The following is a 25,155-nucleotide window of genomic DNA, read 5'->3' on the forward strand; positions in this document are numbered from 1 at the left end:
CTCGTGCAGTTGATCTTCCAGATTTAGCAGCATTATTAGTTCCCTCAACCGCTAGGTAGCAGGAGAGTCCGACTGTATGTGAAGGACGTCAATCAGCACCACACCATCTAACGCTAGATCCTTGGGCGATTGTCTTGGAAAGACTCCGTTTCACCTCTTATTCTCCGAAACTGGAAAGACGATCATAATAGTCAATTCACAGCGCCTTACGGAGTACTAGCTGTACAAATAATCTATCTTAATAGACGATGGAAATCTTTGGTGCGCATCCGCAGCCCCATCGCTCCCGCGAAATGGAGACCTTCTTGAAGGCTTCTCCCGCTTCCACGAGTGGACCTCCCGAGTCCCGACTCGAGCTATCTAGGTACCATGGGATCCCGGTGTGATGTCTCAGCAGATGCAATTCCTTCAAACATGGCAGAAAATCACTCACGCTGGACTCAGGCTGAGACAGCAGGGCGACCAGGACGGCCAGCCAGAGGCCGGAGAATTCAGATCAACGTCACAGGATCATGCGGTATGCTCGGACCAGGCGATTACCAGATGTGGCCTGGTGCGCCTGCAGTCGGCGATCAGAACCCCACCCAGCGCATAGGGCCGGGACAGGACCAGGGTCAGTCCAGGGTCGTGACTCGTGAGGTCTCTGCATTCATATCACATTGTTATGAGGATTATTGTGATTATTAAATGATTATTATTAAATTATTTCGTTTATTGTTGCGTGATCGCAGATTGCTACCAGCCTATCCGATTCCGATTCCTTCCTCAATCAGCCCAGCCACTGACATCGCCGTTTGGAAATGTCCCAAAATGATTGCCTAGAAACTTAGCAGATCGAGGCGGGCCGACTCGCACATACGTACAGTTAGCAGTGCCAACACACCTCATTACTGCCAGGGTTTGAAGCTGATAGATCACAAATTGCTTGAACTCGTTTGTCTTTGATGAGATCACGGATCTTGCCTTCACAAGGAATGCACAACGGACTACGGAGTATATACTCCGTACTCCGTACAGACTACTCTGTACAGAGATGTGAATCTGATTAACTACGGAGGAGACTGCACCAAAGCGGGACCCTTCTGCGAAAGACTGGAGAGGGGGGGATGTCCGGGAGATGGGACCATTTACTCTGTAACGTAGCCCTAAAAGACAGGAAGGACAGAAAGCTATGATCTTGTTCATCCTACGAGTAAAGTTGGGCGATTTTATCATTCTCGTATTCTTCTGAAACTTATGAGAGGGATAACTTCGGTATCAACTCGTCATAAATGCTGTAGGTACCTAGTCTCCAGCTACTCCATAGGTAACAAAAATAATATCGTTGGGGTCGCATCCTGGCGATCGGCCGGAGAAAAAGGAAGGAGCGAGCCGGTGGAGATGCAGCCTGTGACAGTTCATCGTCGTCATTGGGGGAAAAGACCGAAACGTCCTGCAAGGCCGCGGGCAACCCAGCGGGCGAAGGGAGCCCGCCATGCCCAAGGTTTGGAGCTAAGCCGTGGGAGGTTTAGGGCTAGGGTTTCCCGGAACCGGAATATCCATTTCCCTCGGACTTACTCTTCGGGCATATTTCTCCGACGTTCCAGCCGGCAAGTCCGGTGTCGCAGATACCGTGCCAGTGAGCAGTCTTAGTGGCGCAGCCAGCCTGTGACCTGTCGTCATCATGCCGATGATGCATGCATGCCCTTGCATGCTGATGAAAGGCTGGGAAAATTTAAAAAAAAAGAGGGCACTGCTAAGATAAATCTGCTTACGATTATGATTATGATTATGAGCAAGCGGGTTGACTCGCATACCATCGCTTACCACTCTCTGAACCTTAACTCGTGTAGACTTTTTTTCTTGCCAGTCAGGATTCCGGACCTGTTTCCGTTTCCGTCGAGAAATCATAATTGTGGCAAAACGCTTACTCCGTATTAGCGAAGGGCGTTCCATGGTCTCGGGAAGTAAGAATCATGCTCTTCTCCGTGGTTGGTCTGTTGCAAGACGCAGACGCAGACACACAGACAACCCCCCTGCCACCATCGATCAGGCAGTCAAAGTTATATACTATTTAATTTTTTTGCCTCCTGATTAATTTTAATTATTTAATTATTAGCTCTCACCGACAGGTCAGGCCACGCGTCATATGATGCGATTCTGGCGCGTGCCGTCATCTGCAACGTATGTTGGCTTGGACGAAGGATGATGCCTGCTGCAGTTATTTGATCCTTATTGGCAGTTGGCATGCGTGCTCTTGCCGACAATCTGCCGAGATGAAACGCGATTGCTATGCGAATAGCTAAGTGCGGCTGAGAGATTTTCCTATGCGTCAGCAAAAAATTAATACGGAGTATTGTGATGTGCAGTACTCGGCCAGCATTCAACAACCAGGCTAAATGTCCAGGATGCCATGTCTTCAAGCCACAGGTGGCGTTGCCTGCGACTACGGGTATGTATGTAGGGATGTACTCCGTATGTATGTTGGTGCGGCATCCCGGCGGCCGCATGCATGGCCGCTGGCATGTCTCCATTCTTTTGGCGCGTACTCCGTAGTTATGGAACACAAAAACGCCGTTGATGTCTGTAGCCGTCTGGCCGTCCCTTTGCCTAGGTGCATGATATCCACTGCCCATGTGTCCGCCGTCCAGTGCCCATGTCGGGGTACCTGAAATGGACCCCATCGCGCCATCCCGCTGGGCCCTTGGACTGGAGTCCTGCGCTGACGGGGGGTGGGTATCTCTCCATCGACTCCATTCCCACGTGCAAGATGAGCCTGAGCGTGACTCCACGGATGGAGATCGTCCCCATGTAGGTACGGGTACCGGGGTACGGAATATATCAATCTACCTTACCTGGACGGTCATCCAGACGGCCCTCCTTATTTGGATATCAACACTGCGCAACTTGTCAGGTGCGAGAGACCGTTTACCTACCTCGATGTCTATGTAGTTGTTACTGTTGCTCTGCGTATGCACCTTACTGTGCTAGGACTTTCTGTTCTTCGCAACCACGCACGTAAGGGGGCTGAAAAGGAAAGTATGTGCTATAGAATAAATGATGCAGACAGCTAATTTCATTATCGAATGTCGAACTTCATATTGTATTTTGTAGATTTTAAGCGTAGCAAGTACATACTAAATACGAATAGAATTATTCGGTTAATCGCATCCCGTTAAGGCCAGTCGATATAAAAAATATATAGTTTCATGCTTCATGGCCGATAGCTACTAGATCGCCCCCTCTCACCCTCTCTGCGATCTCGAAAGAAGTCATAGACATCCCCGTCCACAGTAATACTTGCTTATTATCATAATATCAACGTAGATTCCGCCATGGAGCTTGTACAGGCGATTGGATAGCCATCTGGATGACTGCATACCGGAGTTCGCGACGAGTAGGTACCTATTCAACGTCACCAGTCGAGTCAATAAACCCACACATCCAGCAATAACAAATAACAAAGGTCCTGACAACTTTTTCTTTTTTTTTTCCCTATTATATCTATGCTCTGAACATAAATTTGTGCCTATATGACTGTTCCATAATTGCCTCTTTTGCGTAGCTCGGCTTCATATAAGGGTACCTGTAGAGGGTTAACTATGTAACACAACCCCCTTCTTTTTTTAATTTTAACACATATACCCTTCCTACACCCAAGATTTAAATGATAATCCTCCACATGGATGCGCGCGAAATAAATGCAGCTTTTATCTTTTTTTTTTCTTCCCATTTTATCCTTCTCTTCCTCCCCTGATTGGAATCGAACTGACGACTTCATTGCAGATAAATATCTGATCAGTCTTGGGACCCAGTCGACAGTCGACTGTCTCATGCACCACCCATGCTGATGTAATATGATATGAGCATAAATAAATGATCACACCATTGTCCATCGATCGATCGATCAACACATGCAGATCGGGTCAGAGTAGTTAGAAGATAATACTCGGAAGAGGCGATTTCTGTCTGCTCTTACTGATGGAAACTGACTCGGAGAGTGAGATGGTACGGCACAATACAGAGATTTATTTCCCCTGCTCATTTTTATTTTTATTTTTATTTTTTTTAAAGTAAAAAAATCTATTTTCCGTACACTCCCTATGTTCGAAATTTCCGGAGAGCTCGTGATCTTGATTCTTCCCTGTACTGCATGTAATTATAAAGTAGCCTAGGTAGATCAGGATATATATATGCTAGCTAAAAAGAGATATGGGTGTCACAGGAGAGAAAAAGGTACTACAAATCACGTGTAAATATTTGATCAGTAATCAACATTGCTGCATTATTAGGTGACAATACCATGATCTCAAGAAAAGGGCAAAAGGAAGAAGAAGGAAGAAGAGGATATGTTTGCCTGTTTGTCTACCATTAGAAGTACATGCATGTACATGCATACGTAGACTGTGGTAGATACATATATATGCTTCTGTACTGATTGACATATCCTATCAGTAACACATTCACATGATACCTTAAAGTTCATATTATTCAGGTTCTCCAGGTTAATCAAATAATTTATTTATTTATCAGGGAATAGCTGATATACAATCAGTACGAGCAGGACCCCAATCTGGCATGCCTGCCCAACAATTCTTGTTATATCCTATAAACACAATCTCTTCACGGAATGTTTATTGAGAAAGAGAAAAGACAGCGATAATTGTAAACTTCAGGAAATACGAAATTTACTCCATTTATTTAACGTGTCAGAGCAAGAGACAGACGAGATGCATGACCAGATTCTGTTTTTTTTTTCCTGTTTTGCTCTCGAAAGCAAGAAAAAAAAAGCCGTAACTCACCTTATACGGGTGAGTTTCCTAGGTAGATTATCGACATTTCAGCTCCCTCTGTATTTCTAGAGTGTAGAGCAGTTTTTTTCAGCATATCTGCGTTTTTGATATCAGAGTTAGATCCAGTAGAAAATGGAAGGCTCGGTAGATGAGAGTTTGACAAAGCTGCTGGCTGCCGCTGACCTTGGTAACTATCATATATTATATATGCATAATTTAAAAACTTCGGATGATAATTTTTGTCCAGTATATCTTAAATAAAAATTTTTTGGGATACATGGAAGAATTTCGCTGCTGAGAAATTCAATTAAGACTTCAGATAGGCTTCAATGTAAATTGATATATCCTGTACTGTTTTTGATTCAAACTTAAACAATTTGCTATTTATCAGTAAAGGAATCAAGAGGATGGAAAAAAAATAGTTCTTTGCTTTCATCGTTGGATGTTGTTCAATTCGTCGACGAACTTTGAAATGTATCTCGTTGTTCGCAAGCAAGGTGTGCGGACTTCTCCTGTGAATTTCTCCTCTGCTCGTGAATTGAAAATTCGACTATCACTCAGTCAGGATCAGAAGAAGATATTTCCAAAATCCAACTTGTATCTGAAGCAGCCAGGGTCTACATGGTTTTATTCGCGATGTCGATCGACAACATAAGTCCTGTGGGCGCTCAATTGGATTTCGTATGAGTAACATGATATATGAACTTCCAAACCCAGTGGCCTTTAAAGTGTAGCACAGAAATTGTAGTGTCAGTGAAAGCTGGATTCTTATGTTACTACTATCTGGGAGGTAAATGACTGTTATTGCGGGTAGGTAGGTGGAATGTGCGTAGTAAATAATATTTTCAGGATTTTTTTTATACTCCCTAGAAAGCAGTTCGTCATATCAGAACTGGCATTCAACTCCGTAAACATAAGCATAAGCATTATTTAGTAAAAAGGGCAAAAATGACTGTAAGATATAGCTCGATTGACTATTGACCTATGAGATCGATGATGTATATAATAGTCACGTGATGTGTCTGACCATACCGAATATGGACCGGCTTGGCGGGCGGCCGTCGGGAACATCGGGGCCGCGAGAAGCTACCGGTTTTCGTGGACGGCACTCTTCTCGATTGAAGTCCTCACAGCATCCCTTGAGAGACAGTTTGTTCTCGTCTGCTTCCCAGACATCTATCAGGATGGTACGTGACTCATATTCCAGCCATTGGCTCACCTCATGACCTGGCGGAATCGCTAGGGGCGGCAGCATTGACACCGCTGGGATGTCATCCTCGAGACGCACGCTGTGTTGTCGATCCTCTTGCGATTCCAGCAGGACAGAAGATACCATACCAGATAGTACGTGCAATCATTGCTGACTAGATCACCTTTTCTCCAGGTCTCGCCTTCTGCTCGCCGCTTTGCCGTCCAGGCCTACCAGTCTCCGTATGCGCCGAAGTGAGTTCGCCCAAGCCATTTCCTATGTCCCTTTTCGCCATGTTGGGAGCGATTCTTTCGTATTGAGCTGCCGCGCTTTATGAAATAAGTCAGTTCAAAAGTCTCGAAACATCCCTGAGGAGGCCTGACAGTTGCACAATCGTCCACTTCCATGTTACAGCAACGGAAGACCTCACACCGGGATCAAAGCATATGACGGAGAATCGAATGATGGGAAATGGGATACTCTGGCAGATGGCATGGTCTAAGGATCATTTGCTAATACGTCTCTTTTCAAATTGCACAGGTACTCGGTTCCCACTCACTTCCACGGCCTTACCCTGGGTAAGGTTACCAGATAGTAAGTCAACCTGCCAGAGCATCCGAATCGTGCAAAGACATCATCCGTGCTAAGTTTCGACGCAACAGTGGTTCCATTGCCAGCACGTTCGCCGTCACTGCTGGTGTTTTCGCGCTCTTTTTCCTTGGAGAGGTGCCTCGTGTGAGACAGGACATTCTGTCGAAGGTCCCGGGGCTGGACCGCTACTTCGACAGGAGCATTCCTCCGGAGGACAACGTAAGTTCCAGCTTGAGGCATTTGTGTCCATTTTGTTTGTGTAATCACTTGATCCACAGAGATAGAGATAAGCTGACTGCTTCACACAGCCTTTCTAAACTGGCGCATGCGAAATCCTGGCGGAGGGTTGTGTCATACTCCGCAATGCCTGCATATTTTTCTTTAGAAGGGATCGGGGGAGTATGAACAGTGCAGGACGGGCACTGCTGTTGTAGAATAAAGACGATTCCTGATAGCATATAGACGCCGGAAATCCAACTGTTTCATATGTCCTCATTGAGGACCTAGATATTGATATTGTCTATCACATTCTCATAAGCGTCTAGAAGGCGACAAGAATGGCTACTGGCTCCTGCGATAGTGGCATGTCCCTTGTGAGGAAAGCATGCAGAAAATGCCCACTCTCATAAAAATCACTTGCGGTTTGACAATCTTAAAGCTGTATGATGAGGGTTTCACCCTGAGTACCTAGTATACTCCGTACGAGACTAGAATAGTGAATTGGCCCATTACTCCGTACTCTGTTTTGATAACGACACGGGGAAACGGAGCCGCTAACCTTGCCGCCAACACCGTCCCGAAGTATCAACAATGCTGCTAACTTCAAAGTAACAACAGTGGACTCCTACAACAATCAAGTCTACATCTAACCATCGTCTCCGCACATATAACTGCTTCTGGTAATTAATCTGGACATCAGCACTTGCACTCTTCCTATCAGGGCAAGTCCAGCCGTCGAATCTCGATTATAGCGGAACGATAATACTTCGTACAGGTGTGCTATTATCTCCGCCAATTACTTATAGGCCGGCGTCGCTTATCTATCGACTAGGAAGACCCCGAACGGGGTGCGCTGATAACTCCTGTGCTTCTGATTTATTATTTCTTCCAAAGCCCGTGCGTCAGGGAATGACCTGCAAGGGATTAATGCTCGCCTATGATCGATGATAACGGGTACACCGAAGATGCGCGACAGGCTGCGTTCCATGACGAACCAAGTATGGTGCTGCCATGCTGAGGACTCTGGCATGTAGGACTTGCAGTGCTCCTGTGATGAGAGAACAGGAAGCAGTACGATGATCCAATAATGCTGGGTGTCGATGGTTGCCTTCCCCGGTCACTACAAATCCTATTACAGATAATCGCCGCCCAGCCTCCGGACCTTGCTCATGCATCCTGTGATTGATCGCCTGGCGTGCGGCTGCTGCAATTCCCCGCTTCACCCTAGTGGCATCTCTAGCGCTCTTATCATGGCTACGAATGCCTCTTTCGGATCTTATCCCTGGCGTGGGGATGCAGCTATGGTTATTTAAACGTTCTATCCAGCAGATACGTGACGGACCCAGACATGGGACTGGCAGAATCTGTCTACAGATTCTCATACGGCGTACTTACAAGCTTTTCATCTCAAGGAGAGCTTCTGGCAGTGTCAAACTTGCCTCGAAAGGCTGCCATCTGTGAACCACGACCCGGCAGGTGTAACCTGCCACGGACGACAGACGATCCGCGGACGCCGACAAAATGAGCGATATTGATGCCACAAAGAAGCCCCATCTCTATCGAGATATCAACCATGACCCGGTCACGTCTGTCCTGCCGGATGGGGACATCCCAATCTCAGACCATCCGTTGAGTAACGATGAGGGCGTCCTCGTGGCTCTCGGATACAAGCAGGAGTTTAAACGCGAGTTCTCCTTGTGGACTACATTCTGTGTCAGTTTTGCAGTCCTGGGTCTGTTGCCGTCCGTTGCAAGCACCCTATACTATGGTAAGTTCTCTCAGATTAGAGATGATGGGACTACCCGGGAGTACTGATTTTGCATAGGAATGGGTTACGCAGGGACTGCAGGTATGGTCTGGGGCTGGCTCATTGCCATGGTATTTATTCAGTGCGTCGCAATGTCCATGGCAGAGCTCTGTTCGGCAATGCCAACGAGGTGCGTATGATATTCGTGCCCATTCCTCATACGTGCAACTGAGATGTTCACAATATTTCAGCGGCGGTTTGTACTATGCCGCGGCCGTCCTGGCGCCTCCTGGGTATGGACCCTTTGCAGCCTGGCTCACCGGCTGGTCGAATTGGATCGGACAGGTCACTGGGGCGCCATCTGTGGACTATGCGTTGGCTGCGATGATTCTGGCTGCCGCAGCGATCTACAACCCTGACTATGTTCCTACAAAGTACCAGACGTTTCTCCTTACGACGCTGATCTTGCTGGTCCACAGTGGGATCAGCAGCATGCCTACGAAGTGGATAGCGACCTTCAACTCGTGGGGATCCACGTTCAATATCATTGCTCTGATCATCACCCTCATCACCATTCCTGCAGGAACGAGCAATAGCCCCAAGTTCAGCCCTGCTCGCGAAGTCTGGGGTACCATCACCAATGGCACCGACTTGCCCAACGGCGTGGCGGTTCTCATGTCCTTTGTGAGCGTGATCTGGACCATGTCGGGGTACGACTCGCCCTTCCACCTGAGCGAGGAATGCTCCAACGCCAATATCGCCTCTCCTCGGGCCATTGTCCTGACATCTGCCGTGGGTGGCCTTATGGGCTGGTTCCTCCAACTCGTTGTCGCGTATACGGTGACAGACATCAACGCAGTGATAAACTCCGATCTCGGCCAGCCCTGGGCATCATACCTGCTGCAAGTGATGCCGGCAAAGACTGCCATGGCGCTCCTCTCGCTCACCATCATCTGCGGCTTCTTCATGGGCCAAGGCTGCATGATCGCCGCGTCGCGAGTGACCTACGCATACGCGCGCGACGACTGCTTCCCTCTGTCGCGGATCTGGAAGAAAGTCAACACTCGCACGCAGACGCCCGTCAATGCGGTGCTGATGAACTGCGGGCTGGGGATCCTGATGTGCCTGCTCATCTTCGCCGGCCAGGTCACGATCGGCGCCCTGTTCTCGATCGGGGCGATTTCGCAGTTCATCGCGTTCGCGATCCCGATCGCCATCCGCGTGTTCATCGTCGGGAACCGATTCCGTCGGGGCCCATGGCATCTGGGCCCGTTCAGCAAGCCCGTCGGCGCGGCGGGGTCGCTGTTCGTGTTGCTGATGCTGCCGATCCTGTGCCTGCCCAGCTCGACGGGCAGCGACCTCACGCCAGACCTGATGAACTGGACGTGTCTGGTGTACGGCGCCCCGATGCTAGCAGTGACGATCTGGTGGGTAGTGGACGCGCGGAGGTGGTTCAAGGGACCGAAAGTGAATGTTGAGCATGCTATATACCATGGCGACGAGGCTGACGAGCCTGTCGTCTACGAGGGAGTCGTCGCTACAGCAGACAAGCAAGAGGAGAGGACAGCTTCCAATCAGGACGGTAAAGATCAGTACGCGTCATCGTCATCCAAGGAGGACAATGATAACGGAGCAGACAAGTCGGCCGCAGAGTAGTGTAGGGCAGAGATTAATTAATTATTTCTAGATTTTAAGTATAAGAAGCGTGATACTTCGAAACCAGAGTGTTTCATTGTTTAATTACATCCCACTGGAACCAGATAACAGACAGATCTGACTAAGTCAGTAATTGTTTGATAAAGTAGTCGAAACCAGTACTTAGACAAACTAAAGTATTATGAACAAGCAGGCAGGCAGTAAATCCTCTTTTTCTTTTCCTTTCCTTTTCTATTCTTTCCATCTATCCTTACAGTTAAAAAAATAGGGAAGAAAAATTAACACTTGGATTAGGTAGGTAAGGAGGTAGGAAGGGAGGGAGGTAGATAGTCAAAGTTATTTATTAAGGTAACCAATTAATCCAGTTAGTTTAGTTATAGTTACTTGTCCATGCTCTTGTTGTCCATGTTCTTCTGTTCTGACTGACTGACTGACTGACCTGATAATGTGAAGCACGCCCAGTTTTCCCCAAAACCGCAAAGACATACATGCACATGCACACGCACACACACATGAACACAAAAAGAGAGAGAGGGAGAGAGAGGAGACGAGAAAGAAAGAAAAGGAAGACTGACATGACAATGTCACTTTGTCTGTTTGTCTGCAGTCTTTCTTAGTAGTTAGTTAGCTTCTATAGGTACATATTTGGCTACCAGCATGGCAAGTAGTCATGCTCGTGCTCTCTCAATCTCCCTCTCTTCTCTTTTGATCTTGCAATGGAAAAAAAAGGTTCAGGTTCATGAGCGTAACAACGTTCTCCTATCATATAGGAAGCAAGAACCAAACAACACACACAGAGAAAAAAAAGGAAGAAAAAAAATTAAACAAATGAACAAGAAAAAAGGCCAATGCAGTACCAGTCGTCAATCGACCTTGCCCGTCGAACCACCATTCAAGATACCCTCCTTTCCGTCAAGTCGGAAAAAGCCACCACCGTTGCCAAAACCGAGAATGCCGCCGCCGTATCCGCCAAGGGATCCCCGCTTCAGGAACCTTCGTCGCGCAAAGACAGCAGCGACAATGAAGGAGATGATGAAAATGGAGCTGGAAACAATGCGATGGTTGGCAATAAAGGAGCGGGTGTGGAAGAATGCAGATTCAATCGTGCCGATGGTGGACTTGGACTTGAGCTTGGGCGGGTTGCTAATGACCAGAGGAATCGTCTCCAGAATCGAGGTCCGTGAAGGCATGATCGGTGCTCCACTAGCAGCGGTGTCCCAGTAGCGTCGGTTCTGCGAATATTTTAGTTAGCCAGTGTTCAATGACTGAGGTCGAGTTGAAAGAGTTGAAAAAAGGAACTTACGTCTTCATCGTTGATAATAACACGCTCCCCGTTCTTCACATCAATACCGTACGTAGTCCGGAGCCAACGCTCCCAGAAATCACCATCGACCCATGCGAACGCAACTTGCTTTCTGTCATCCTCGTTAACGTTGATATGCATGCTCTTCGCAGCTCGCAAAGCGCGCTGGTCGTTGCGGTCTTCGGCCTCCTCGATACGGAGTTGCTTCGCATCACGGAGTTCTTGTCTCTCCAGCTGGATGAGCTGCGCCTGCTTGTCCATCCATTCCATTGCAGCTTCCTTCAACTCGCGTTTCGCCAACATGAATTCGTCCGACCGCCTGTGGGTGAGAATGCCTAGTACAACAAACTTGCCATTCATGATCTCCCTCGCGTTCGAAGCGGTCAGCTCAGGCACAATTGGCAGCCAGACACTTTTCATCCAGTTCAACACCTGGTGGAAGTCCCTCATATCCCTGGGAGCGAGGGCGTTGTAATACGTAGGCCGACCGTCCCTGACAACCAGAAGACGGGGCCAAGTTGAGATCTTGAACCTTTCCGCAAGCGCAGCACTATCGGTCTTGACGAGCCGGGCGTGGCCAACCAGGCTCAGCGTCAAGCGTTCCAGTGCGATGAAATCCTCCGAAGTGGTCGCATGGTCAAAAAAGTACAGGAAGATCACTTCCTCCTTCTCTTCCAATTCCTTAAACTTGGCTGCATCCACGTATTGAACACCCGAGGCGACTTCGACGGCTTTTTCAGCCCAAGTGATGAGATCGCCTAGTCCACGCAGGCCTTCATACTCGACCTTCTCTCCACCCTTGAAGAAATAGATTGTCGGATATCCCTTCACGCCAGCATCTTTGCAAAGTCGAGTTTCAACGTCGCAATTGACTTCACCGACATTCAAAATGCCCTTCATCTCTTTAGCCATCTGATGCCAGTTGGGAGCCAGCGCTTGACAGTGAGTGCACCATGGCGCATAGAATTTGATGAACCAGGGGTTCCGCGTCTTTGTGACAAACTTTTGGAAGCTCTCTGCTGTCAATGGGACCGAGATTCCTTGAGGATTGGGGACAACAGTCGAGGTAGGCTTTTTGCCAGTGGCCTTGGTGGCAGCGGAATTATCCTGAGCCGTCTTGCTGGCGAGCTGCGCAGCCTGTTCGTTGTGCTTTTCACCGGCCTTGATGCCCGCCTCGGGATCCTTATCCTTCGCCTCAGGCTTATCAGGCTCCGCCTTGGTGTCCACACTTTTGGCACCGGGCTTCGGCAGCTTCAGTCCCTTTCGGGGTCGAGAACCAGGTCGAATTAACTCCAACTTCTCCTCGATAAAGTGACTTAAACCTTCCATCGTCTTCGGACCGGAGTATTGTTCCAACAGCTCGCCATTGTGGTAAAGAGCGAAAGTGGGGAAGTATTTCACATCGAGCTTTTGGCACAGGTCCATGTACGCGAGACAGTTCATCGACGCAAAATGGAAATTATAGAAACCGGTAAAGGAATTCAAAGAGGACTGTACATCGGGTGTTTTGGCTGAAGCTGTCGACAACGGGTCGGACGTCTGTTGCATGTCAGACATTATGATCCCATAGGCCAGATATAATCGCTACTCACATAATAGAACTCGTATAAGGTCTGCCACGTGGGTGCGATGTGCTGGCAGTGTGGACAGCTGGGGGAATAGTGCTTAACAAACCTAATGGCATGTTAGCGATTTCTCTGCAGGAGTACGGTCGTCACGGCGCAGGAAGCCCTTACCAGTAGCCATCCTTGATAGTATCTTGAAAGTTTTCGGGGGTCAATAGCTTCTGGGGGGGCACCTCAATGTTGTTGAAGGTGGTGCTGACAGATTCCGAATCTGGATCCCTTTTTACCAGGGTGTTCTCTGGCGCATCATCTGAGGGAGTGGCGAAGGTCGGAAGCGCGACAAGCGATAGGAGCGACCACACCAGCAACGAGGGCTTCATGCTGGCGGGTATGTGAGGTCAATGACCTTGAAAGGACGTCCAAAGCAAAGTCTCTGTATGCGAACGAGGGCGAAAGAAGGCGAAAAAAAGGCTCCACAGCACAGCTGTTAGAGGGGGTACATGGATAACGGAACGGGTCGTCTGCGGCTTGCAGCTCGAGACGAGAGATGAGGCAAAAGGGCCACGACAGCGTTTGCGCGTCGACGAGGACAAATACGTCCGTGCTGGGGCCTGCAGGTTTCGAGACGGGGATTAGGAAGCAGACGTGATCGCAGTGGACGTAGACGAAAAACAGCCCCTGGGCAGTAGAGAGATGCTGTCGTTGGCGCGACTTCTGGCCTGAGTCTGGCCGTTCGACCAGCTGAGCGCCCCTTGGGTCCGGCGTGGAGCAGATGTTTCTCCGCTCCGAGTCACCTGCAGCGCAACACCAGAGACTGCCTCCAGATTAGGTATCCGAGCATCGACGTCGTCTGCCCGCGCACTGTTGGGCTTTGTTCTTCCACTCCTCCGGGTCAATTGATTTTGCTCTCTCGGCCATTCTTTTACAATGAGGTCGACCTCCGATTACTGGCCAACGTCAAGCAGGGCCGCTATCTCGAGCCTCTGGCTCCCACTGGCTTGACCGGGCTCCGAACCCACCCCAACCCACGCCCGACGCTCATCTTTCTCTACAAGTCTACTCTCGAGAAGCTCAAGGCTTTCCCGGAGACATCGGTCTACCGTCAGTCTACCGAGGCTCTGACCCGCCACCGTCTACAGATTGTCGAGTCCACCAAGCCCCCGGGGTTCGATGAATGGCTCGAGCGCGTGAAGAAGACAGTCGCTGCTCAGCCGAAGCGCTTCGAACCGGTCCGTCTTCCGGATGGTTCTTACGCTGCGCGGCAGGAGGGTGACCCCAATGCTGGCCCTCGCGGCTTGGAGTGGGACGGTGAGGGCATGGAGCCGAGCACGGAAGGACCGGCGCGAACGGAGGAGGAGCTTGCCCGTTGGCACAAGATCATGGAGGAGGTCACGGACCCTGAAAAGAGAGATTCCGACTTCGAGTCAGACAACATTCAATGGGAGAGCGAGCCACCCCTGGAGGCAGACCAGTACGTCATTTCGTGCATGGCAGTTCCTGGTTGCGATGAGGCTAACGAGCTACTAGGATTGCTGAGATCGAGAACAAGATTGGTGGTGGCTTGATCGAGGAACTCATCCAGGTCGCTGAAGGGGAGCTGAAACTCGTGGATGAATTGGCAAAGGCCCGAGTGTATGTCCTGTTTTCCAGGTTTCCGTTCGCCTGAATCTAAAACTAACTCATTGCGCAGGTGGGAGGAGCTCGCTGAGAAGCCTCGACCAGAACAATGGACTTACTTTGAACGCGATACGCATACCCCCGAAAAATCATAAGGTGTTCCTTTGATTGGCAATAAGATACCTGTATTTATTAACGGTTCTCAATTCATGTAGAGCAATACATCTATGGCGCATTATCTTATTGCTTACTTTCCTAGTGACGAAGGAAGGTTCACTACGGTTCATTACGGCATAGTGCGTTGCGTAGATAAACAGATAATATTTTTAATTTGCCATTCTTTTTGAGAAGGAACCGGAGGCAAGAAGGGAAGAGGACAAAAGAAAGTGATTTTTTTTTCTAAAAAAAAAGGAGAGATAGAGAAAGGGAAAAAAAAAAGAAAAGAAAGAAAGGAAAAAGAAAGCAGAAAGCAACAGATGAAAACGTAGTTGTCTACTGTGGATTGAACTCTGAGAGAAGAAATCACCGGCGTGATTCTTGGATAGCATGGTGCTTGTTCTGGCATTGGAAGAGAACATGGAGAAAGCTATACAGCATATTACCTGACTACACACGATTCTATTATTGTATTATTCATGATAGATAATAATCTCTCTGCTGGATACTTGGATTGAGTTGATTGACTGCTGTTTCCCCTTAGCCAGGTACTTGATATGGCGGCCAATGATGCGTTCAGGCCACGATGGTATCCGCACTAAGCCGTGCTGGGACAAAACGCCCGCGCCGAACTGGACACATCAAGATCTCCCCGGGGGTCGTCTACTATTATTGAGGCCGACGCACCAACTTACAGACCTCCACGGCGCAACGATAGTGACAACTACTTACTGGCACAAGGAGGTCTTGTTCTGCAAACCATCTTTTGCGTCCCTTTCCCGGACTGGAGCCTTCTCCGCCTTGAACGAGGCCCTTTGTACGGGCGCACACAGTTCATACTATCTCCTGGAGAACACGCAAGTGAACCTGGAATATGCGGTTAGACATCAAGGTGCGCACCCATTTTCTTTCATTTATTGGAGGGCTGTATTTGTCTCTTCAACTGCACTGTTACTTATTACAAGAACTGTCAAAATTCGGATAGACTTGCTGACCGCAATTGTGTACTGCAGAGGCAGCTCTTTGCCCGTTCAGAGCGGGTGAAGGGCATTGATTTCCACCCAACAGAGCCATGGGTAAGTACTATCAGGTGCCAGTTGCTGAGAGTAGTGCTGATCAAAAGATATAGATTTTAACGACGCTGTATAGCGGTATGCTGTCTATTTGTACTGCGGGGTTCTTGTGGAGAAAGGTGCTAATGGACTTGCAGGACACGTCTACATCTGGTCCTATGAGACACAGGTAAATATGTCTTTTTACTTATTTCCTAGGCTATAGATTTGGGGAGCTGGGCTGACACAACTACTGCAGTCGATCATCAAAACATTCGAACTGACCGATGTCCCTGTCCGCGCTGGTCGTTTCATCGCTCGCAAGAATTGGATTGTTTGCGGATCAGATGACTTTCAACTTCGCGTTTACAACTACAACACATCTGAGAAGATCACGTCCTTCGAGGCGCATCCTGACTATATCCGGTCGATTGCCGTCCACCCGACACAACCCTTCGTCCTCACCGCTTCCGATGACATGACGATCAAATTGTGGGATTGGGAGAAGGGCTGGAAATGTGTGCAAGTGTTTGAAGGTCACAACCACTATGTCATGGGGCTCGCAATCAACCCCAAGGATACAAACACATTTGCGTCCGCCTGCTTGGACCGAACTGTCAAAATATGGAGTCTCGGTTCGAGTCACCCCAACTTCACCTTGGAGGCGCACGAAACCAAGGGTGTGAATCATGTCGACTACTACCCTCAGGCTGATAAGCCCTACCTTCTTACCACCTCCGACGACAAGACTGTCAAAGTGTGGGATTATACGACGAAGGCGCTCATTGCCACGCTGGAGGGTCACACCAGCAATGTCTCGTTCGCCTGTTATCACCCCGAACTGCCTATTATCATCTCCGGATCCGAGGATGGAACAATCAAGATATGGCACGCGAACACCTACAGACTGGAGCAGTCATTGAATTATGGGCTGGAGCGAGCCTGGTGTGTTAGCTACCAGCGCGGCAAGCAGGGCATTGCAATGGGCTTCGATGATGGTGCGGTTGTGGTGAAGATGGGAAGAGAAGAACCAGCTGTTTCGATGGATGGGTCAGGAAAGATTATCTGGGCACGACATAACGAAGTGGTGTCTACCGTTATCAAGGGCGGTGAAATGGATCTCAAGGATGGCGCACCTCTTGCCCTGCCGACGAAGGAGTTGGGATCGTGCGAAGTCTACCCTCAGACGCTGGCTCACTCACCGAATGGGCGATTTGTCTCGGTGTGTGGTGATGGCGAGTACATCATCTACACTGCTCTTGCCTGGAGAAACAAGGCCTTTGGGCAAGCTCTTGATTTCGTGTGGGGATCGAAGGATAACAGCAATGATTTTGCTATTCGCGAGTCAGCAACTAGCGTGAAGATATTCAAGAATTTCAAGGAAAAGAGCGGTGGTTTGGACGTTGGTTTCCAGGCGGAGGGTCTCACTGGAGGCGTGCTACTTGGTGTCAAAGGCCAGGGTGGAATTGGAATGTTCGACTGGGAGACTGGAAACTTAGTTCGACGAATCGAAGTCGAGCCGAAAGATGTAAGCATCTACACTTGTCATTGACACAGGGGTATTCTCGATCGATATTACTGACACCAACGTTAGGTTTACTGGTCCGAGTCGGGTGAACTGGTCACTCTTGCTTGCGAGGACGCGTTCTACGTCCTTCGTTTCTCCAGAGAAAACTACATTAATGGTCTGAACAACGGTGAGGCTGACGAGGATGGCGTCGAATCGGCCTTTGAGGTCGTCACGGATATCAGCGAGACTGTTAGAACTGGACAATGGGTTGGGGATTGCTTCATCTACACAAATTCCACCAACCGCTTGAACTACCTGGTCGGGGACCAGACATACACGATCTCTCACTTTGACCAACCGATGTATGTCCTGGGCTACCTGCCTCGAGATGGTCGAATCTATCTCGCCGACAAGGACGTCAATGTTGTCTCCTTCGCGTTGTCCTTGTCCGTTGTCGAATACCAGACGCTGGTGTTGCGAGGTGACATGGACGCTGCCGCGGAGCTTCTCAGTGATATCCCCCAGGATCAGATGAACAAGATTGCACGCTTCCTGGAAGGACAGGGTTACAAGGACATGGCGCTTGAGGTGGCCACGGACCAGGAGCACCGTTTCGAGCTGGCACTCTCCCTGAATCGGCTAGATATCGCCCTTGAGATCGCCCGCGAGGCCGATGTTGAGCACAAGTGGAAGACTGTCGGTGACGCAGCGTTGAACGCATGGGATCTGAGTCTTGCGCAGGAATGCTTCACCCATGCCAAGGACCTGGGATCGCTGCTCCTCCTGTACACCTCGACCTCGAACGCAGAGGGCCTGCGTGCATTGGCGGAACAAGCCTCAGCGGCCGGTCTGCACAACGTTTCTTTCTCTGCTCTGTGGAGCGTGGGCGATGTGGACGCCTGTATTGATCTCCTCGTCCAGACCAACCGCCTTGCAGAAGCGGTGTTCTTTGCTCAGACCTATAAGCCATCGCGGGCACCCAATCTGGTTGTCCGATGGAAGGAGTCTTTGGAGCAGTCCGGCAAGTCCAAGGTCGCACGCCTGATCGGAGTGCCACCGGGTGCCGATTCGGGTGCTTCCGATGACGACCTCTTCCCCGAATGGGACGAATACCTGCGTTTGGAAAAGGAAGGGGCACCAGAACCTCCGTCTTCCGAGTCCTTAATCGATGTTGGCGGCGAAGGTGAGGCCGCGAGTGCAGCGAATGGAGCTCCCGAGGTAGAAACGGAAGCGTAGCTTAATGTGTGGATCATGGGACGACTTTTTGCGAATACTCAACCTGCTTTTTTGTTCTATTTGTGCCGAAAAACGGTCCTCTGTCTGTTCTGTCAGAGTTTTTATTATTATCATGTTATATCATGTCTTCTGTTAGGGTGTAGATTTCCGTATAACCACGAAAAAATGTTTATATCGAAGTCTCTCCCCGGATAACTAGCTACTCGGCAACCTGACGTTCTAGACCTTCTAGGAGCTTGGGAAACTCCATTGGAATGATTCAAATATTCTCGAACAGAGACAGCTCAGATACTAATTTAAGCCTTTCTTTTTTTTATCTAGCCTTATCAGGGATCGTAAAGATTATCTACATAGGTACTCTGTACTGCGTACATTGCAGCTAACTCACCTGCGCTGAATGCTAGAGCGTGGCTACGAAAAGCCCTGGTGGGGCTACTCCCGACAAAAATCTTCATTGTGATTGGATAGCAAAGATAGCAAGACTTGCCTGTGATTGGTTGGCGTGTATCTTGACAGGTTCTACGGGATCCAATCACCATTCAGCTAGGGGCAGGCTGGCATAACCCGACATACTCCGATACGGAGTACATACTTCCCACAGGCTGGGGAAACGTGCAAGCAACAAAGAGTATGGAAATTAATTATAATCCTACTTTTGCACAAGTACTGGATTGATAAGTGTGGGGAGGTGTCTCGTGCTTGTTTGTTGAGATCTGGCATGATATGCGCCATGCTTCATGTGCCCGAGTTCTAGACTTGGAGTTTTTATCTCGTTTTTTTTTAGAAACATTTCAAGGAATGCAAATATCCAGCCTCTCCCATTCCTGTATTCTATGTACTGTATGATTAAGATAAAATGACTATGAGGTCGGGATTTGGGGACAGGACTTCTGTTCCCAGTTTTCTTTTTTCTGGCTTTCTGGACGTAGTCATTCTGTGTACAGTACGTACGTTGTAGCTTTCTCTTATCCTTTTCTTCTTCTGATCCGTTCATTGTATTCTGCCTGAAGCCCAAGTCATTGGCGACAGAGAGGAGACAGAGGACACAGCTGAGGGAAGTCGACACCATGTTTCCCGTACTTGGTCTATTATCGAAGGTCTGCGCCTTGATATCCTTCATCCTCACTATGCTGTGCCTGTTCGCGGGCTCGCAGAAGAATTTCCTTCAGGATGCCAGCGTTATGACAGTATGTTCTCCTCTGCAGCCTGCTTTGAAACTTGAAAATGCGAGAAAGAAACCGAATATTGACAGAAATTGCTCAATCTAAGCTCAATACCTCCGCGTCACAACCCACGGCGGCAATCAAGGCTGCGAAAAGCAGTTCAGCCAGCGACTTGGGCTTACGGGACATGTATTCCGTATACGTGCTGGCGTACTGCGAAGGGTACTTTGTCGACAACCATCGCAACGTGACGAGCTGCTCCGATCGTTCGGCCGTCTTCGCGTTCAACCCGGCCAATGTGCTCTCGAACGAACTCAAAGCGGGTTTCAATGTTTCCGACATCAACTGGCCCGATACGATTACCGACGACTTTTCGGTCATGGAGACCACCACCAAGGCCATGTCGGTCCTATACATAATGGGGGCAGGCGCGACAGGAATCACGCTCCTCATGGAGATCTTACGAACGTCAGCTGGGGGGGAGACCATCTATGATGGCACACCTCTTCTTCACGGTCGTACGTACACATTCTTTTGCTGTTATATCATCATGACTGTGCCTCGCTGACATGCTTCTAGCTCAGCTTTGTCTGCCTCGGAGTCTCCTCCTCGGTGGCGTCCGTGATCGCCGTCCAATTCGTCGACCTGATTAATCGGCACGGTAAAAACTACGGGATAACGGCCACTGGAGGCGAGAAGTTTCTCGGCATGACATGGGCTGCTGTATGTCTGATCTTTGTCACCGTCGTGATCAGTGTCATCACGTTTCCGCCGGGTGGCTCCTCATCGCCCCCGGCAGACAAGGAAGCAACAGAGGCTTGAGGTATAGTCGACCAGGAAGAGAAGAAGTATGCTTATCACGCATCGGGAAGGATAAGCTCTCGAAGAAGATGATGAATGATGGATTTCTTTTCATTCTGCTTGCTTGTCTTTTTCTATTCACCTCTCAGGGATTCCCATTTTGCATGTTGTCCTTTTTTTATCTCCATTTTGCAGGAGAAGACGGGTGAATTGCAGCTCCATGAGTGGCTTAATGTTGTAACTTGTGGGTGACATGATGGGATGTGAATATCGAAGTTATTTTCGACTGGATGGCTGTTATCTGCATATTCTGCATACCATATTAGTCAGAACTCCAATCATTTTTGAGATGAAATGCTCTTGTATGTTTTATCAGATAGTGCGATATATTTTGTTGAGGGATTTTCTGGTGAGCAAATAACATGCGAATGTGTAGGGGTAGTCACCGGCACCTGTTTCAGGCAACCTTGGATGGAACATTTCCGGTTTTGCTAGAGCCCAAAGATAAATTTCAAGCAGTTGAATTCTGACAGAGTTTTACCACCAAAAATTCACGCATCGTGTCTGCTGCATTGCGTCAATTGCAGGTAAACAGACCCGGAATTAGCGTCTCCTTGACAGTGTAACCCAGACGTCATTTTTTACTACTAGAAAAATAACATCATAGGCGCACTGTTGAGTCGAATCCGCAAGCAGGGAAGCTCAGCCTGAATCTGCAGTTTTGAAAATGGTGTTATTCAACAAATCTTCGCACGGGCTTACTGGCATCCCCACCCCATATTCCAGTTGTCCTCCACGCTTGGAGAAGCGCAAAGCCTGACCGCCAACCATGCTGTGGGGGTGGTGTCTTGTCGCATTGCAGCGTCCTCTCCGCAAGGGCTTGGCCATATCCCGGTGAGCGAGTCAAGGGATGCTTGCTGTCAAAGCCACTGGATGTCTCTGTCTGTGACTGGTCTTAGCCTCGAAGTGTAACCGCATTGTCCTACCATTGAGCAACGTATGACTCTTTCTGGGGAATGGCGAGCGGCGATCGCTACACATGCCTCTCATCAGACGGGCCTGGTCGGTGCTAGTTCGGCGTAATCCTGATTCACTGCCCTGTGAGGCACGGATAATTGACGGGCACAGAAATAAACCGGAGAGACATCTGCATTAATTAATTTACTATGAACTATTCGCCAGCTGCGATTCGGGGCTGGGGCACACGCCGGGCAGCGACTAGTGACTAGCGCGGACCCAGTAGGGAATGAACGGGGCGGAAGGGCCCGCGATGATGTATGTGTTCCTGCCTTCAACGCGTGCGTCGATAATCAATGTTTAAATCATTCCTGCCTCCCTGCCCCTCTTTAATTGCCTTCTGCTTTCCGTCCTCTGTTTGTTTTTCTCCTCTCTTCCACACCCAAATCGTCCTTTCTGTCCGCCTTCTCTTGACCACTGATCATTGTCTCCTGGTAAGTCACACTACCTGGATGCTGAGCTAAGCATATCTTGGAGCTTACATCGTATCATTGCAGCGTGTTTGCAGATAGCCCTCTTTCTTACCCGCTTGCACACATAACCACCAAATCTTCCCTGCATTGACCAGATCATCCCTGTCATCATGGGAAAGAAAGCAGTTCACTTTGGTGGCGGCAACATTGGCCGCGGCTTTGTTGCCGAGTTCCTCCATACTTCGGGGTTCGAAGTCGTCTTCATCGATGTGATGGACAACATCATCGAGGCTCTGCAGAACAACCCCTCGTACCAGGTGACTGAGGTCAGCGAGGAGGGCGAGACCACCAAGACGATCAACAACTACCGTGCCATCAACTCCAAGAAGAACGAGGGAGATGTGATCAACGAGATTTCTACTGCAGACGTGGTGACCTGTGCCGTTGGGCCCAACGTCCTGAAATTCATTGCCCCGGTCATTGCGAAGGGCATTGACGCGCGTACGGCCTCCAAGCCCGTGGCTGTCATTGCCTGTGAGAATGCCATTGGAGCTACCGACACTCTGCATGGGTTTATCAAGGACAACACCGACCCGGAGCGGGTGAAGAGTCTCTACTCTCGGGCTCAGTTCGCCAACTCCGCGATTGATCGCATCGTTCCGACTCAGGCTCCCGACTCGGGCCTCAACGTTCGCATCGAGAAGTTCTACGAATGGGTTGTCGAGAAGGCTCCCTTTGGTGACGTGGGCCACCCAGATATCCCCGCCATCCATTGGGTCGACAACCTGGAGCCCTACATTGAACGCAAACTCTTCACTGTCAACACCGGTCATGCCACGGCGGCGTACTACGGCTACACTTCCGGAAAGAAGACCATCCACGATGCGTTGAGCGACGAGAAGATTCGTCAGACCATCCGCGACGTCCTCGACGAGACTGCAGCTCTGATCGTCGCCAAGCACGGCATCTCTAAGGAGGAGCAGCAGGCGTATGTGGACACGATCATTAAACGCATCTCCAATCCATACCTGGAGGACGTGGTCGAACGTGTGGGCCGCGCACCATTGCGCAAACTCTCGCGCAAGGAGCGTTTCGTTGGCCCTGCGTCGCAGCTGGCGGAGCGCGGAATGGAGTTCGAAGCTCTCTTGGGCCCGATTGAGCAGGCTCTGCGTTTCCAGAACGTTCCCGGTGACGATGAGAGCGTTGAGCTAGCCAAGATCTTGAAGGAGAAATCAGCCGCTGATGCCACCAGCCAGCTCACCGGGCTGGAAAAGGACCACCCTTTGTACCCGCCTGTGCTCAAATTGGTTGAGAAGGTGCAGGGAGAATCCAAGTAGGATTGCGTCTCCACCCAGATTTTCCCCTTTCGGTAACGACTTTTTCTTTTCTTTTCTTCCGTTCTCTATCTCTAATATTCCCCCCACACGATCCTGATTCAAAGCATAGATGGCAGGCCCGGATATGACACCACGCGTTAGAATGGATGAACTTAACGACATGAAGGACCGAGATCGATTAGCATGGCATGACGGAAGGCGTGCAGGGTTGAATTATTCTACGAGCATAACTTAATACTACAAACCTGTGGCATCTAGCGGAAACCACATGTACGCTAGAAGGATACAAAATAATAAAATTGTTTCTCTTCAAAATGCAGCATTTGATCAATGATGTAATAAGTCCCCGTCTCGGGCGCTAGACGAGGGGCCCGTCCATCAGGCTAATGTATGAAATTATATCCGTCGGGTGGGTCAACAGCGCCGGCAACGCCATCGCGCCATGTGGCGTGCGCCGTTCAATCTTAATCCTTACTCCGGAGTAGCAGCTGAAAATCGCTGATATCGATCAGATGATAAAGAGAGAATCTCAAGTTGGCATGTAGAAGTAAAAAGTTGTCAGACTGGTGGATGATTGGACTCTGTCTTGGATGTCTGTCCGGGGTATCCATGTTCGTTTACTATCAATTTATCCGGAAAGAGACAAGTACAGATTGATTTAATTTTTCCCGAGGTTTAATTAATTAATTAATTAAAATTAAAAATCTCAGCCTTAGGATTGATTCATGTTACCCACTGAACCAGGCAGCCTAACTACGGGCTGAGATAAAATAATAATCCGAGTTCGTTATTAGTCCACCCCCCTGGAAACCTGACAATTAATAAATAAAATAATGATGACGAGGAGCAGCTGGCTAGACGGGAACGACAATATTTTTTTTTCGACGAGTCATCTGCTTGTCGATGCGAACAATTGCTATGAAGTAAACAAACACAGTAAGAGCTCCTAGCTATGTAGTTAAAAGTCCCAAGAAATCGATCATCAGAGCAGAAAAAAAAGAAAAGAATCAAAACTGGAATCGCAACAATAAGAGATTACAGAATTATGTATGTACCTACGTAGGCTAATCACGATAACTTTATAATCCTACCTTAGCCTAAAAACAAGCCTAAGGACCAGGTACCTAAGGTAGGTTAGGTTAGGTGGGTAATGGGGTTCCTTATCTCAGAGATTTCTCAGGTATTAAGTATTAATTAACCGTCTTTTTTTTTTTGCTTTTTGATATACAAGCAAACAGACAAGGTGAGGCAAGAATATCGCTTCGAGCCTTGGAGTTTGGACCCTACCTATCTCCTAGCAGCAGGTCTTAGCTATCTATGTACTGTACGAATTGTAAGTGCGTGCGACTGTATTGTACGCATGCATATGTAGGTAAGGACCTGTTTTCTTTATCTTTGTATACCTACCTCCAGAAAGCTCCCAAGAAATTTGCTGGTTTGATTTCAGAATAGGGTCTGGAAGATAATATCACTGATCCACTATATATTTTTCACTATGTGCATCATGTAGCTCCCATATGTGGTATATAAAAATCTACGTTTTATAACAGAGAAACGTGTTGAGTATGTCGACGATACGATAATTCCAGGAGAGCGTACAGGGTATATTCTACTTCAGAAAGTCACGGATAAAAAAATAAAAAAACCTGAGGAACATAAATAATAATATGATATCATACCATATATATCAATTGAGACTTTTGAGCTTAAGAGTAGTGGTGAGTTATCGATCGAAATTTCATATAAAATCTTACTGAGAAGCAGTACGACTACAACTGCAAAATACAGTTCTTCTGTAAATAATAGGAAAA

At 48.7% G+C, this 25,155-nt stretch overlaps 8 protein-coding genes across 8 annotated transcripts; 6 read left to right on the forward strand and 2 right to left on the reverse strand.

The window, feature by feature from the left end:
• Positions 1–1,295: 1,295 nt before the first annotated feature.
• Positions 1,296–1,890, reverse strand: T310_1512 (uncharacterized protein; the record flags this gene model as incomplete). Its single annotated transcript, XM_013475641.1, has 3 exons — positions 1,296–1,387; positions 1,558–1,704; positions 1,755–1,890. 3 exons carry the CDS (start codon positions 1,888–1,890, stop codon positions 1,296–1,298), a joined length of 375 nt encoding a protein of 124 aa, XP_013331095.1.
• A 3,919-nt stretch (positions 1,891–5,809) lies between these two features.
• On the forward strand, positions 5,810–6,869 carry T310_1513 (Uncharacterized protein; the record flags this gene model as incomplete). Its single annotated transcript, XM_013475642.1, has 5 exons — positions 5,810–5,959; positions 6,157–6,215; positions 6,502–6,555; positions 6,624–6,771; positions 6,861–6,869. 5 exons carry the CDS (start codon positions 5,810–5,812, stop codon positions 6,867–6,869), a joined length of 420 nt encoding a protein of 139 aa, XP_013331096.1.
• A 1,423-nt stretch (positions 6,870–8,292) lies between these two features.
• Positions 8,293–10,174, forward strand: T310_1514 (Amino acid permease; the record flags this gene model as incomplete). Its single annotated transcript, XM_013475643.1, has 3 exons — positions 8,293–8,539; positions 8,597–8,708; positions 8,770–10,174. The coding sequence occupies 3 exons, from the start codon at positions 8,293–8,295 to the stop codon at positions 10,172–10,174; spliced, it is 1,764 nt and encodes a 587-aa protein (XP_013331097.1).
• An 863-nt stretch (positions 10,175–11,037) lies between these two features.
• Positions 11,038–13,422, reverse strand: T310_1515 (Protein disulfide-isomerase; the record flags this gene model as incomplete). The annotated part of the gene is made up of 4 exons (XM_013475644.1): positions 11,038–11,406; positions 11,478–13,016; positions 13,070–13,151; positions 13,214–13,422. The coding sequence occupies 4 exons, from the start codon at positions 13,420–13,422 to the stop codon at positions 11,038–11,040; spliced, it is 2,199 nt and encodes a 732-aa protein (XP_013331098.1).
• A 167-nt stretch (positions 13,423–13,589) lies between these two features.
• T310_1516 (NADH-ubiquinone oxidoreductase subunit) lies at positions 13,590–14,814 on the forward strand (the record flags this gene model as incomplete). The annotated part of the gene is made up of 4 exons (XM_013475645.1): positions 13,590–13,639; positions 13,872–14,513; positions 14,570–14,674; positions 14,733–14,814. 4 exons carry the CDS (start codon positions 13,590–13,592, stop codon positions 14,812–14,814), a joined length of 879 nt encoding a protein of 292 aa, XP_013331099.1.
• A 571-nt stretch (positions 14,815–15,385) lies between these two features.
• On the forward strand, positions 15,386–18,613 carry T310_1517 (COPI vesicle coat beta' subunit; the record flags this gene model as incomplete). Its single annotated transcript, XM_013475646.1, has 5 exons — positions 15,386–15,707; positions 15,851–15,891; positions 15,965–16,057; positions 16,127–17,395; positions 17,462–18,613. 5 exons carry the CDS (start codon positions 15,386–15,388, stop codon positions 18,611–18,613), a joined length of 2,877 nt encoding a protein of 958 aa, XP_013331100.1.
• An 856-nt stretch (positions 18,614–19,469) lies between these two features.
• Positions 19,470–20,429, forward strand: T310_1518 (uncharacterized protein; the record flags this gene model as incomplete). Its single annotated transcript, XM_013475647.1, has 4 exons — positions 19,470–19,560; positions 19,630–19,800; positions 19,866–20,294; positions 20,356–20,429. 4 exons carry the CDS (start codon positions 19,470–19,472, stop codon positions 20,427–20,429), a joined length of 765 nt encoding a protein of 254 aa, XP_013331101.1.
• A 1,748-nt stretch (positions 20,430–22,177) lies between these two features.
• T310_1519 (Mannitol-1-phosphate 5-dehydrogenase) lies at positions 22,178–23,344 on the forward strand (the record flags this gene model as incomplete). Its single annotated transcript, XM_013475648.1, has 1 exon — positions 22,178–23,344. The coding sequence occupies one exon, from the start codon at positions 22,178–22,180 to the stop codon at positions 23,342–23,344; it is 1,167 nt and encodes a 388-aa protein (XP_013331102.1).
• Between the last annotated feature and the right edge of the window lie 1,811 nt (positions 23,345–25,155).

The sequence above is a fragment of the Rasamsonia emersonii genome (genome assembly GCF_000968595.1).
Source record: "Rasamsonia emersonii CBS 393.64 chromosome Unknown ctg1118621759991, whole genome shotgun sequence".
In the NCBI taxonomy this organism is placed as follows: Eukaryota; Fungi; Ascomycota; class Eurotiomycetes; order Eurotiales; family Trichocomaceae; genus Rasamsonia; species Rasamsonia emersonii.